The 12983-nt window shown below is 45.6% G+C and overlaps 4 protein-coding genes across 4 annotated transcripts; 2 read left to right on the top strand and 2 right to left on the bottom strand.

Annotated features, from left to right (window-relative positions):
* Nucleotides 1–1386: 1386 nt before the first annotated feature.
* On the top strand, nt 1387–2120 carry BP5553_02522 (uncharacterized protein; the record flags this gene model as incomplete). Its single annotated transcript, XM_032011145.1, has 2 exons — nt 1387–1815; nt 1872–2120. 2 exons carry the CDS (start codon nt 1387–1389, stop codon nt 2118–2120), a joined length of 678 nt encoding a protein of 225 aa, XP_031875199.1.
* A 1458-nt stretch (nt 2121–3578) lies between these two features.
* On the bottom strand, nt 3579–5438 carry BP5553_02521 (Uncharacterized protein; the record flags this gene model as incomplete). The annotated part of the gene is made up of 5 exons (XM_032011144.1): nt 3579–4185; nt 4242–4275; nt 4315–4829; nt 4863–4949; nt 5005–5438. 5 exons carry the CDS (start codon nt 5436–5438, stop codon nt 3579–3581), a joined length of 1677 nt encoding a protein of 558 aa, XP_031875198.1.
* Nucleotides 5439–6087: 649 nt separating this feature from the next.
* BP5553_02520 (CMGC protein kinase) lies at nt 6088–7548 on the top strand (the record flags this gene model as incomplete). The annotated part of the gene is made up of 5 exons (XM_032011143.1): nt 6088–6335; nt 6397–6728; nt 6783–7099; nt 7152–7317; nt 7370–7548. 5 exons carry the CDS (start codon nt 6088–6090, stop codon nt 7546–7548), a joined length of 1242 nt encoding a protein of 413 aa, XP_031875197.1.
* Nucleotides 7549–9426: 1878 nt separating this feature from the next.
* Nucleotides 9427–10638, bottom strand: BP5553_02519 (Uncharacterized protein; the record flags this gene model as incomplete). The annotated part of the gene is made up of 1 exon (XM_032011142.1): nt 9427–10638. One exon carries the CDS (start codon nt 10636–10638, stop codon nt 9427–9429), a length of 1212 nt encoding a protein of 403 aa, XP_031875196.1.
* Between the last annotated feature and the right edge of the window lie 2345 nt (nt 10639–12983).

Raw genomic sequence — 12983 nt, 5'->3', positions numbered from 1 at the left:
AACGTGGGTAGGTGTAGTTGTAGTTGTAGTTGTAGTTGTAAAGGATGCGTAGGTGGGTAGGTTGTTGCAGATCGCGACGACTTGATATCGGAGGATCCGCTTAAACCGTGTGTTTGTCGTGTGATCCATCCTAAAATTGTGACTTAAGATGACGGGCAAAGTGTCACAAGTTCGTAATTAGGTTGGATTGCAAACTTGGATCTGCTACAGGCAATGTACTCGAATGCGCGTCCACGATTTCGGACGAGCCCTCGTAATTGTTTCGCCGTCGCGATGTTCCAACATTGACCTTTCATCCTCTGCCATCCCAAATCTAGAGCACCTTGCAAGGCCTGGCCCTCTTCCAACTGCCCTGTCCCAGGCTATTTCTCCCCGGAACCAGTTCTCGGTTCATACCGGTTGCTTTGACAAATGATCCTCAACAACCGGTGCGTTCGACATCTAGATTAGCTTTGTCTTGTGCAAATCCATGTTGCATCTAGGCTCCCGCGATATCAAGCTCCGTTTAATGGTCCGTTCCATCTTGTGTTAGGTCACGTGACCTCCGGTTGCTTACTCGGCACTGCCCGGGCATGTACGCCGTAATTCTCCTCTCTCTGATAGGCTTCTCCTGGGCAGACTTAATATAATACCATCACTTACTTGATCCAACATCTTCAGCCAAATCATATTCTAGGCTACCTTCAATTTCATCACAGCCAGTGCATCACGACGGTCATTTCCCGCCTCTCTTGCAAGTGCACTCATGGCAAAAAATCGTGTACTATCCGCGACTCACCTCTGACCTGCGAGTATTGAAGTTACTTCGTCCCTTGAACCTGCTGTGCCCTTGCGACTGGCGTCCCGCGAATCTGGATGGGGACGACGCACATTGCCACTTTATTGCTTGCGATAAGTCCCATCAAGCTTTTTCCAGGCAAATCACCACTCCGCATTTCAAGGCACGCGCAGGGTGACTTTCGGCGAGGCGGCTAAGTTCCTGTTATTGCAACAGGGAATGTTTCTCGTATTACCCCTTGGTTTTAGAGTTTTGAATTTCACATGTAGTTTTAGCCTTATACCCAGATTGCTTAGTTAGCTGCCTAGCCGTTGCTATATTATATGTATCCCTTGGCAATAGGGAGACGCCAACGAAGGCTCCAACAGCTAGTTTTGGCGGCAAAGTATATTGAAAAATTACTCAACGCGCGAGACTTATTTTTAGGTAGCAAGTAAACTTTCCTTCCGGCGAAGACCGATTCAATCTATCTGCTCCTAAATTTAACATGCTATATAGTTATAGTTTATGTATTTAAAGACCCCTTTCTCTCGCCCGATACTAAGAAATAATAAACTATTCATCTGCTCATCTCCCGCTTTTAACATATTCAACTTACATCTAACACAATGGGTCTCTTTTCCACACGCAGCTTCGCGCTATTCTTGGGTATCACCCTCGCCACCGCTGCACCAGCGCCTGCGGCCATCGCTGCCCAGGTCCTCTCCGGAGCGCCAGCAGCGGCCAATGCCCGGGTCGCTGACTTTGGATACTCTGGCTCGGGTTGTCCCCAGGGAAGCGCCGAGTCTGGGTTCGATACTGCAATCAATGCCGACAGAGGCTACTTCCATGACTTAACAGCTTTCATGACACCTAACGCTTCGCAGGCCGACCGTAGCAACAACTGTCAGATGCATATTTCCGTGACATGCGACCCGGGCTGGGAGTTCACCTTGAAGCCACACAGTACCAAGTTAACAGCGCATGTCAATCTGGGGGATGGGGCGACGGCAGTGTATTTGACTTCATATTATTTCTCCGAAGCGGCGACTCAGACGGTTAGTTTGTTTCTATTTAGAGGGATTATAAAAACTACTAATATCGAGTGTACTAGGCTACAGTTAGGTATAGTTTTGACGGACCACTCAACGATTGCCCAACTATAGCCGATCCGGCACCAAATATAGATTACCCACGCTCAGGTGGCGGCGGCGGCCTCTTAGTAGTTAATCGGAGAGTGGCTCTTACAGGGGATAGTCGGTCCGCCGTGGGATCGATTCAACTTTGGGGAGATGCGGATGATGGCAACGGCAAGAATGCGAACTTTGTCCCATGGCGCGCGTTCGAGTGGTCGAGGTGCTAGAGATTGAACGGAATAAAGTCAATTATATTATAAAAAAATTAAAATTAAACATTTCTATACAGTCGCACACGTGTACTTTTGCTTCAGTTATAACAAATAATAAATTTAGACTTAGAGATTCTTGTTAACTTAAGTAAATACTTATACTTTGATTTATTAGTAATAAGTAAATATAATACTTATAGTCGGAATAAGAGTATATAATATATACTTTATAGAAAAATAAAAATAACTTTTATTCTAAAATAACTATAGCAGTTAATTTAATAAGACTTTATTATTAAACTCCAAAGTCATGCGAATGAATACAACTTGTTCGGCGGTATACTACTATACCAACACCTCGACCTATCGATCTAGTTGCAACTAGTGAATTTTCATACCTTGTTACTTCTCGAATGCCAGGAGATTGTGCAGGCTACTCCGTGGACTTGTGTAGCGATGCTGACGCGGCTACTTTGGCCGAGGATCTGAGTCGCTATGTTGAGGAGCTGCGTAATATACCTAGAACGTAGCCTCCAGAATACGGCATTTCCAGCACTTTGGGGGGAGTTTGCCTGGATGGCCGTATCAGCTTCGGTCCAATAGGCCCGTTTGTGGACGAACACGCTTTCAATGAGTTTCTGCGCGTAGGAATAGCGCCTGATTTGGTTCATAAAACAGGCCATAAGACTGTGTTTACGCATGGCGATCTGAATATGAGAAACATATTGATGCAAAATAAAAGAATCTCAGGAATTGTTGACTGGGAAAATGGAGGTTGGTATCCGGATTATTGGGAGTACACCAAGGCAAACTTCACTGTCCGACGACATACCCGTTGGCTTGGTATTGTCGATAAAGTCTTCGAGAACTGTGGCTATGAAGATGATCCAAACATTGAGTGCTAGCTTTGGGATTTGGCTATGCCTTTATAATTGATTACAGGCGATGTAGCGGTTTAGCGATTTAGCGGTTTGAATGAAATTCCCTTCCTGTGTTGCTCCGAATGATGCACTATGTGGCATGAGATGGTTGTATATATTTATAATAGGAAAGCCAACCATTGTCCGCAAATGGCAGAATATTACCATTTATGTTGCGTGAATACCCATCCCATGATGCCTTGAGGACCAGCTTCACCTCAAGGACCACTGCTGTAGTAATGCACTATTTACCTATATAGCAGTACTGTGAATTATTTACCGCAGGTTATTGCGATTACGTAGAAGACGGGGAAGCAGTTGATAAGAGTTGATTAATATTTGGAGGATCCGAATGCGCCGCCATTGTGAGGTGGTTGGGAGTTCCGAGGTAGGGAAGTAATGTTTAATTAATAATGGATAGATAATGAATGAAAAGTTCTATTCGAGATTCCCTTAATTTATCTTTGTATTGTGTCCCTACTTCCTCATTAACCTGCTTCGTGGTTATATTTTCACTTATGCGCTTTGTATCTGACTAGTTTTTATGGCTAAGTTATATTATACTTGCATTTCTTAAGTCATTATGGTGGAGAGTTTCTTGTACCATCCACCATACGAAGCGCATACTAGAGTCATCAGAAATCTCACAAACACGCGCGCAAAGTCTCAAGTGTGCCCGGTTGACTTGTTCAAACTTCTTGACAAGGTACTTCGAAGCTCTCCTAACATCGTTTCCACCATTGTAATCCGGGAAATAATTGCTTAGAGGTTTGCTTCTCAATTTTTCTTCGAAATGCCCAACATTGCAAAGTAGGAGGGTTATAGACGTGCGCAAGAACCATGGAGAGTTAACCACAGAATCGAAGAGAGAAAGACTCTCGATTAATCTGTTCGGATTTGATTCTTGGAGAAGAACATGGTCGTACTGGCTGAGGTCCACGCAAAATACGATGCTGATGGAGGTTTCGAATTGGTGAATCCACTTCATCTTCACTGATCGTTGTGAACTGATATCGAACATGTGGAGAGAAAGTCGTCCCATCGTAAATCTATGTTCTTGGGCCCCTGCTTTTGTTGGTGTTGCAATTCCAAGTTTAAGTATGTCGGTGTCAGTTGGGAGGTAGTCGTTCTGGGCAATCCTTTGGATCTCTTCGATAAAACTATTTGTTTAGTAGTTGGTATGAACTCATCTGTCGAATTGGCAGATTAAACTTACTATAGGGACGAGTCCGGTATAAAGACCTCATAATCTAGAAGCCTTGTCACAAATTGCCTATCCTCCTATAAACCTTGGACTGCACCCGCACCCTCGATAGTAATTTTTCCATCGCCGGCTTGGATCTTCTCAATCTCCTGAGATAGAACTTTGGCATGCATCTTGGCAGTATCGTCCAGGTCAATATCCCCATTCTTTAGTATGTAGGCCAAACCCTTCATCACACGTATAATATAATTCATCACTACCACCTGATACTCCTCGCGTTCTTCATAGGTGAAGCCACCCGAGTGTGCGATCTTCATACTCTTGATGAGAGTCTGCGCACAATCCTGGTCTCCTAAGAGAAGTACCTTGCACTCTCTTCTCATTTTTCTAGCATGCTCCTTGAGCTCATGCTCAATAAGCTTGTTCGTGGTTCTTTCTTCTGGGGTGGCTATCACATAGGGTTGCTCTGCTTCCCGGCGCATGTTTTCGACGGTATCCTTCAAGGAACCTCGGAGGGCCTTTTCATACACCTTCGAGATGAAGAGTTCGCGGTCAAACTCAAACATCTTGGAGATTTTGGATAGGCTGTCTGTGCAACGGCTGTAGATTGAGGTAGAGCCGCGCTGAACGTACAGCGATGAGGTGTCATCCTTGACTCGTTTGAATATCTTCCGGGTGGATGTTTTCTCAAGCATAATCTTCTGCTCAGAGATGGCTTTGCTACACAGGCATCAATTTGCTGCATGAGTAAGAGCTTAAATCTTCGACCACTAACCAGTTGCAAACGGTAAGAAGGAGAGTCAAAGCACTCGTCTGGCGATCAACCATCTTCTGCAATTCCTCCAAAGTTCCATTCTTAAGCACTAATTTAATCTTATTCTGAGCATCAATTCCCGTCTCACTATTCTGCTGAAGATCCTCGACTTCGGAATCCAGCCGACGAACCAGCATCCTACAGCAATTCACCGAAGCCTCTAAATCCATGGCTAGTTGATGATGCGGCTCGTCCATATTAGTATCCATCCACTCTTGAATTTTGCTTAATGCGGCTCTGAGAGCGGTCAGCTGGGCGATAAGATTGATGAATGTGAAATCAGCCTCTTTCCAGCGACTATGTAGCGTGTTCAATGCGCTGACTGTTTTGCCGACTAGTTCCACGATGCTTGCTACAGATGCGGCTGCGCCGATGATGGTTAAGGGGTCTACCATTGCTTTTGGGGAGAAGATAAACGTTTGGCGTGCGTTGAAATGGAGTGGAGATGGAGTGGAGATGGAGATGAGGCTGGCGCTTCAGCGAGGTCCTATTCTTACCTATCTCATGTATCCCAGCTCTATTGCCATTGCCCCGTCGGAAATCACCTGCAGGCTTCTTTTTTCGACCAATGACAACAACTACGAGCGGTTTCCGACCAACAATCCATACCGACTAATGCACACCAATACCAGCTGTCGCCATCTATTTTCATTGTCCGACTTATTTATCGAAAGTTGGTGATGTTATGGAAGAGCTGAAATGAATGGAAAATCTGTCTGGAATCGATCTTGCTGGAGACCATGATGAATTACCACACGAACACAATGTACGAAGTATGGATGGATGTTTGTTCAGCCACCCCCCTGATCACCGACACTCTGCGGGCCCTCCCGTCCGGCTTAGATTCTTGGACGGTGGCCTTGGCGAGTATTTAATAAACCGACGGACAATCCCCTATCCAACTACCTAGTTGCTATTACTCTTGCGGAGTTCAGCGATTAGTTCTCTACCAATTTTAGTTCACTCTCCGCGACATTACCTAATACTTATATCATTCCTTGTTAACCTCAACTATTAGATGCTACACCGCAGGTTGGTCGAAGCATGCCATCACGATTGAGCGCGTGCAGAAACGCCCTTCGGCAAAAGTCATCATCCTCAAGAAAAACCTTCAGCATTTCATCTAGAACTCTGCAACTAGAAACGCCTATCGAGGAAGAAACTCTCCCTCACTATAAACCTAAGCAGTACTACCCCGTCAACATCGGAGACGTATACAAGGCCAGGTACCAGGTCGCGGGAAAGCTTGGCTATGGGGCGTATTCAACCAGTTGGCTATGCCGAGATCTCCAGTGCGTATCCTAATCACGATCAACTCTGGCAATCTTCCCTTTAACAAGCCACTCTTTTCAGGGACAAGAAATACAGAGTATTAAAGCTGTTCACATCTCTGCCAAAATTTCCCACTGCAACTGATCGCGAGCTAAAGATTTATGAGCATCTCGCGAAAGTCAATTCTACGCAACCAGGGCAAGCGCTGATCCGCAAGCTTTATGATTCATTTGATCTTCAAGGGCCTGTCGGTAGACACCGCTGCCTCGTGCTGCAGCCAATGCACATGACGCTTCTTGAGATGACGAGACTGAACTCGAGGCCGTTTGATCTACCCCTCCTCAAAATGACACTTAAACGCCTTTTACTGGCCCTTGACTTCTTGCATACAGAAGCCGAGATAATTCATGTTGGTACTAAGTCTGGAATTCATATTGTACGGGGAATCCAATGCTAAATAGAACTAGACCTAAAGACCGACAATCTTATGCTCAGTCTAGAGGTTAATACCATGCTGGCCGATTTCGCGAAAGCAAACGTCGAGGATCCTAGCCCTCGGAAGAAGATTGATGAATCACGTATCATCTACAAGAGCAGTAGGTTCCGCCGACCTGCTGAAGGCCAAAGCTATGGACTCCCGATTCTGTGCGACTTTGGTGAGGCACGAATTGGCAAGACACAGGTGTCCGGCACGTTCGTCCAACCGCATGTTTACAGGGCACCGGAGATTATCTTCGAGATGCCATGGTGGACTGCTATAGACATTTGGAACCTAGCAGGTCTGGTAAGTACGGCCCATGCTCTAATGATGACTTGCCTCGCTGATCACTCTGTAGATCTGGGACCTCGTTGAAGGCGAGCACCTATTTGGAGACATATTCGATACCAAAGGAGGCCACGACCCGTTCAAGTATCTGGCGCTCATGGTCGCATTGGTTGTGCCACCGCCGAGCGAATTTGTTACACTCAGTGAGACGATGGAGCAGTGTTTTGACCCCAATGGTAAGAGCCCTGCCTCTGCTTGGAAATTGCACTGAGGCTGACGCACATGCAGGCGCCTGGGTTGCCCACGAAGATGCAGCCATACCGTTGGTTTCCCTGGAGACTCTAGAGACGCGACTCTCTGGACAAGAGAAAGCACTTTTTATTCAGTTTATGAGGTCAATGCTCAAGTGGCTACCAGGGGAACGCAAGACGGCAAGACAGTTGCTTGAAGATCCATGGTTGCTCTAGTGCTTCGATCAAAAGTTTCTCTACCTAGTCACCAATCGGAGCAATTCCAACCAATATTGTCTCTAAGTCGACGTCTAGGCCATCCTTTCTTTTGGCACCGGCGGTAACACCCACGTACCGAGTAAGATTTCCTGATTTAACGCCAGGGTTAACCTGAGCTTCAGGTCTCTTGAAGCGCCTAAAATAGCGAGACGACCACTGATGTGGTTGAGAGCCGATGTCTAGAACGCCAAAAATGTCAGAGTAGCTCCAAGACCGGGAGTCAGGTGTAGTATTTAAGTTCAGGGCTATTCGGTCGCCTTTTCAGCATCTAAACGGATAGACGCGCTAACCTTCACTTGCTCCAAATTATTCTATACGCATTGTCCAACTTCCCTGGTTATTTCTTGTCGAATCACCATGGATACTGTCATCCACCATTTCATATCCTATGCTAGCAAAGTAAAGCTGACAGATTTCAAGGACCCGACACACGTGACCCTGGTCGACAAGTACTATAAACACCAGCACACTTAGCAATCATGAAAGAGGCTAGTTAGCTGGGAAGGGGTAATTTGGGGTTGTCTGGCGGATCACAAAAGACCGTGTGCTCAAGGAACCAAAGATATACCCCGAAGACGGCCCTGGATCAACTTACTTCAACATATTAAACCGCGCTGAGATCCAGAACGAGAAGGCTGTCCACGAGCGGCTGGGAAACCATCGCGGAATTATCCAATGTATCAGGGCATCGGACGAGTCGACTGAGCTCGCAATTTCCAACCAGATGGACCGACCCCTAATTACCTATATGAATATGTACCCTTTGTCACTTCCAGAATTCAGAACAGATTGGATCCGACTGGTTATAGATACCGTCAGCTACGAACATGCCCGTAGGGTTGTTATCCAAGAAATTGCTCTACGGAATATTCTCGTACACGATAACTCTCTCAAGCCCTCAGATTCTGACGAATCACTTTTGCAACCATTACACACCAATATGGCACAGTTTGGTGTCAACGTTGCGACTCCTCAGCTTGAGATGCTTCATCTTAGAGCTATCTTTATACTCTATTTCTTCCAGGCGGGAACTTAAATATAACTACTTCGACGCAGATCGCTGGCTAGCCGTGGAAGAGCTGCCTACAACGGATAACTTTCTCTTTGCAAACATCGTTCCAAAGCTACTAGAACGGGGGTTTTGCCAGTATGGAAGAGCCTCAAAATGAAGTATATGGCTTGGCTCGGGAGTGATGGACAATCCTGGCCGCATATCCATTATATCTCAATGAAAATACCAGACTACACCGCAAAGCGCTTCGGTGCCAGGAATGCCCAACATTATCCGGTATGGACTTTCTTCTAAATAACTAACAAATGAACGAGTGAAATTGGGGTTTAAACAAGGAGCTGTATACCAGGAGAAAGAAAAACAGCTGCAACAGCGGCTGCGTCCAAAAAATGACAAAAGTCTATACACTTGCATGTGCAGAGTAGGACTATTGTCACTGTGACTGCGGCATAGATTTTATATAAAGGGGGTATGATATCTGCTCAGGACTTTGAAGGAAGGATGGCGTTACATTTGGTAACCGATTAAGGTCGGCAAGACATGGTCAATTTACCTAAGTGACGACAATGATAAATGCATGGCACGTGAAATGGTAGGAGAGATAGGTTTAGAGCGTGCAACCAAAAGCCTTAATGGTGAAGAGCGAGGTTTTTGTTTTACAAAGGTGGGGAGAGGTTCTAGTCTAGTTTAAAAGCAAAGCCCCCTGCAACGCCGAATCCCAAAGCCAATGTTTTGGCCATGTCTACCACTCTCCGCTACGCGTGGTGATTTCCTATCATTACATCTCGGGCACCACTGACGGAGCAGGAGGAATTAGTTTTCCTTCACAGTTGGTCCCAGCGGTCATCAACCTGCTTGAAGATTTTGGAATCCTCGGCCCATTTATCAACAAACGATTCGATGGTAATACCTCGCTTCTCTGCATTGGCGTATAATTGGAGACAAGCTGCCTTGGCCTCACGAAGCTGCTCCTCTTGAGCCGTGGCCTCTTTCTTCTTACCAGGGTTCTCTTGTTCATAGGCTAAGTCAAGGACGAAGCTCAGCTTCTTGAGGTTTGGAAGAAATTGCGGGTTTCCAAATGACTCGACCCATCTCTCCCAGTGTTCCGATTTAGCGAGGGAAATGGGACCTCTGAATCGCAGAGTGGAAAGGTTGGGTGGGAATTCCGTGTATAACAGCGCAAGAAATTGGTCATCTCGGAAAACGTCACCAGCAGTGAGTATGAGGGTTTTCAGTCCTGCGAGTTGTGGAAGGACTTCTCGAAACATCTCTTCAACAGTGAAGTGGAAGTCAAGCCCATGAGACGAGCGGATGTTTAGCGTTTTGAGGTTTGTAACAAGATGTGGAAGAGCGAGCGTCATTCTGGTAAAGGTATCAATGGCGTCATTCTCGAGAATTTCTATGGCCTCTAGATGGATCTGATCAGGGATCTGATCAGGCAGTGTGCTTATTAGATGAGATTCATTGTCCTGGACCTCCTGGCCTGCGTACTTCTGCTCCATCCATGCTCCGACAAGTTTCGGGAGGTAGACAAGTGTGATTTTACGCTCTTCTGGTGTACCTTCCCTCACAGTCATATACTCTTCCTTTACATCACCTCTCGTGATCGCTTCATCATTAGCGCCGTAAAGCTCTTCGCTTGTCGGTCCCTCAAAACGTAAACCAGATGTCAGCAGAAGAATGAGATGCTTGACTTTTCCTTCAAGCACAAACGGGCTGCGGAAGACCTCTGCACATGCTGAGCTAACCAACAGACGCTCTATAGGCCAATGCGACGGGATTCTTTCGTCATTCAACTCTTCGTTGAAACCAGTGTCCATTCGTAGATCCTTCACACTGCTGAAGTGGCTGCCGATAACCGACCATTCAACATCAGACGGAGTATCATTTTCAATTTGGAGGACCTGGGCATTCTTTGGGATGTTCGTTAGCTGCCCCAGAAGCTTTTGCTTGTGATCGTGTCCTTCTTCTTCGTGGGGTCCTTCAACCCGAATGGTGAATATATTTGGGCTACTTGGCTTGTCTCTAGAATCCATTAAAGGAGCCTGGACGAGTCTTTGTTGGTGAAAATGTTGGCATTCCAGGCGAAACCTAAACGATGACAGTGACGGTTTCTGAAACACTTTGATGGGACCCCTGAAGCACTTGGAAGATGAAAGAAGGTGCCGCCGGAGGAATGTGAACGCGAGCTAATAACGTTTAAGTTAGTAGGGAAGACCTAGAACAAGTAATAGGCTCACCATCGAGGCGATGCTTCACATTAGTTGCTAAGAGTGGCGCTCAAGTGGTATCAGATGCATTAAAGAGGGACGATCATCAGTGGGGCTGGCGGAGTGTGAGGTTGCTGTTGGAGCCGTTGCACGAAGGTATCCAGGCCCAACCGTGATGCCTATAAGAAAGATGATGTTGTGCGACTTATCGCTTAAATTGCCAGCCTTTCCTCCCTGGCACTTTGTGAGATCGCAACGCCGACCAACGCCAGGCCCTTAGTTACTGCACTTCGACAGAGTCACTTGGTTTGTGAAGCTGTTACCTTTGTGTATTGCATTTCCGGCACAAGCTGAAAGATGCTTCAGTACCGCCATTCTGGATGCCAATTGGCCGGCCGGATACTCGACACCGACAGGACAGTGCTTCTTCTACTCTTTCGAAATTCTGCATGCAGGTTACATCCAAACCCATGCTTCTCATCGTCATAAGGTTTATCGGTCTTGAAGCCTAGCCTCGTACCACGTAATCGGTACTCCGTAGGGACTAATATTAATAAACCGGCCAGGACGAACACAGAGCCTGATTCGCGTAATCCCACCTGCCTCTACCTGCTAGTGGGATGTGGTATTTGCCGAGTCTCAAAGTACGAAATGATAAAATGCAAAAAAAAATGCAAAAAGAATTTGATTAGAGTGGGACTCGAACCCACGCCACTTTCGTGACCAGGAAATGTAGTTAAGATATACCTTAACCTGGCGCCATAACCAGCTCGGCCATCTAACCTATGATTTCGTGGGAATGCACTTATTTCAACTAATACATATTCAATATTCGAAATAATAAAAATGCAAAAAAATGTAAAAACAAATGCAAAAAGACATTGATTAGAGTGGGACTCGAACCCACGCCACTTTCGTGACCAGGAAATGTAGTTAAGGTATACCTTAACCTGGCGCCATAACCAACTCGGCCATCTAACCTATGATTTTGTGGGAATATGCTTATTTCAACTAATACATATTTAATGTACGAACTAATACATATTCAATATTCGAAATAATAAAAATGCAAAAAAATGTAAAAAAAATGCAAAAAAAATTTGATTAGAGTGAGACTCGAAAACGCTACTTTCGTGACCAGGAAATATAGTTGAAATAATATATATCAATATACGAAATAATAAAAATATAAAAACAAATGCAAAAAGACATTGATTAGAGTGGGACTCGAACCCACGCCACTTTCGTGACCAGGAAATGTAGTTAAGGTATACCTTAACCTGGCGCCATAACCAACTCGGCCATCTAACCTATGATTTTGTNTCGAACCCACGCCACTTTCGTGACCAGGAAATGTAGTTAAGGTATACCTTAACCTGGCGCCATAACCAACTCGGCCATCTAACCTATGATTTTGTCGGAATATGCTTATCTCAATTGATAACATAGCTTTCTCTGTAAAGGGTGCGGACAGCCGATACGGGTGTTATTACTAATCAGTACCCCTACCTCTCCTGGTACTTGACATCCACTACGTAGGGTAGGTAGGTACACGGCCTAATTGCTTATGACTTCGCTCGAGCAAGCATAATCAAGGATGATATTTTTACCTACAGGTTCACATACCACCGTGCCGTGAAGCTTGCCATGTAGAGTAGAACCCTTCTAGGACAAAGAGAATTTATATTATATAGCTACCTAGATTAGCAAGGTTAGCAGTCACTAGAGGTTATATAATCTATTATGAGGTAAACGCTTAGATCGGTTAAATAGCTTATCGTATATAAAAAACCAACGCATTCTAATCTTATACGATGTGTTCCGTCTAAGCTTTATAGGCAAGCTGCTTCAAGTGGTTTTCTTGCTGGATGGGCAGATAAAGTTTGATCCAAGCTAGACCCCACATGGCAAGAGGTGGGGGTAGTTGTCCCATATTCTTTAAGCGAGGCCGGCGATTAGAATTGCCGATCCGGCAGCCTTGTCGCAACAAATACTCCCAAGACCAATATCAGAAGAGGAGTACTTCTGTCCTTGTCCGCTTTATCTTCACCTTCTTCACCTCCGAACAGCACATCCAGACACTCGCTACCACTCCCGTTTTGCTGGAGACGCTTGGCGGGCCAAAGCAGCGAACAGCTGTTTCAACATCGGTGTTTCGCTCGTACTCACAC

This window comes from Venustampulla echinocandica (genome assembly GCF_003357145.1).
Source record: "Venustampulla echinocandica strain BP 5553 chromosome Unknown scaffold_0, whole genome shotgun sequence".
In the NCBI taxonomy this organism is placed as follows: Eukaryota; Fungi; Ascomycota; class Leotiomycetes; order Helotiales; family Pleuroascaceae; genus Venustampulla; species Venustampulla echinocandica.
The sequence above is the reverse complement of the archived record's forward strand: the minus strand, read 5'-3'. Positions and strand labels throughout refer to the sequence as shown.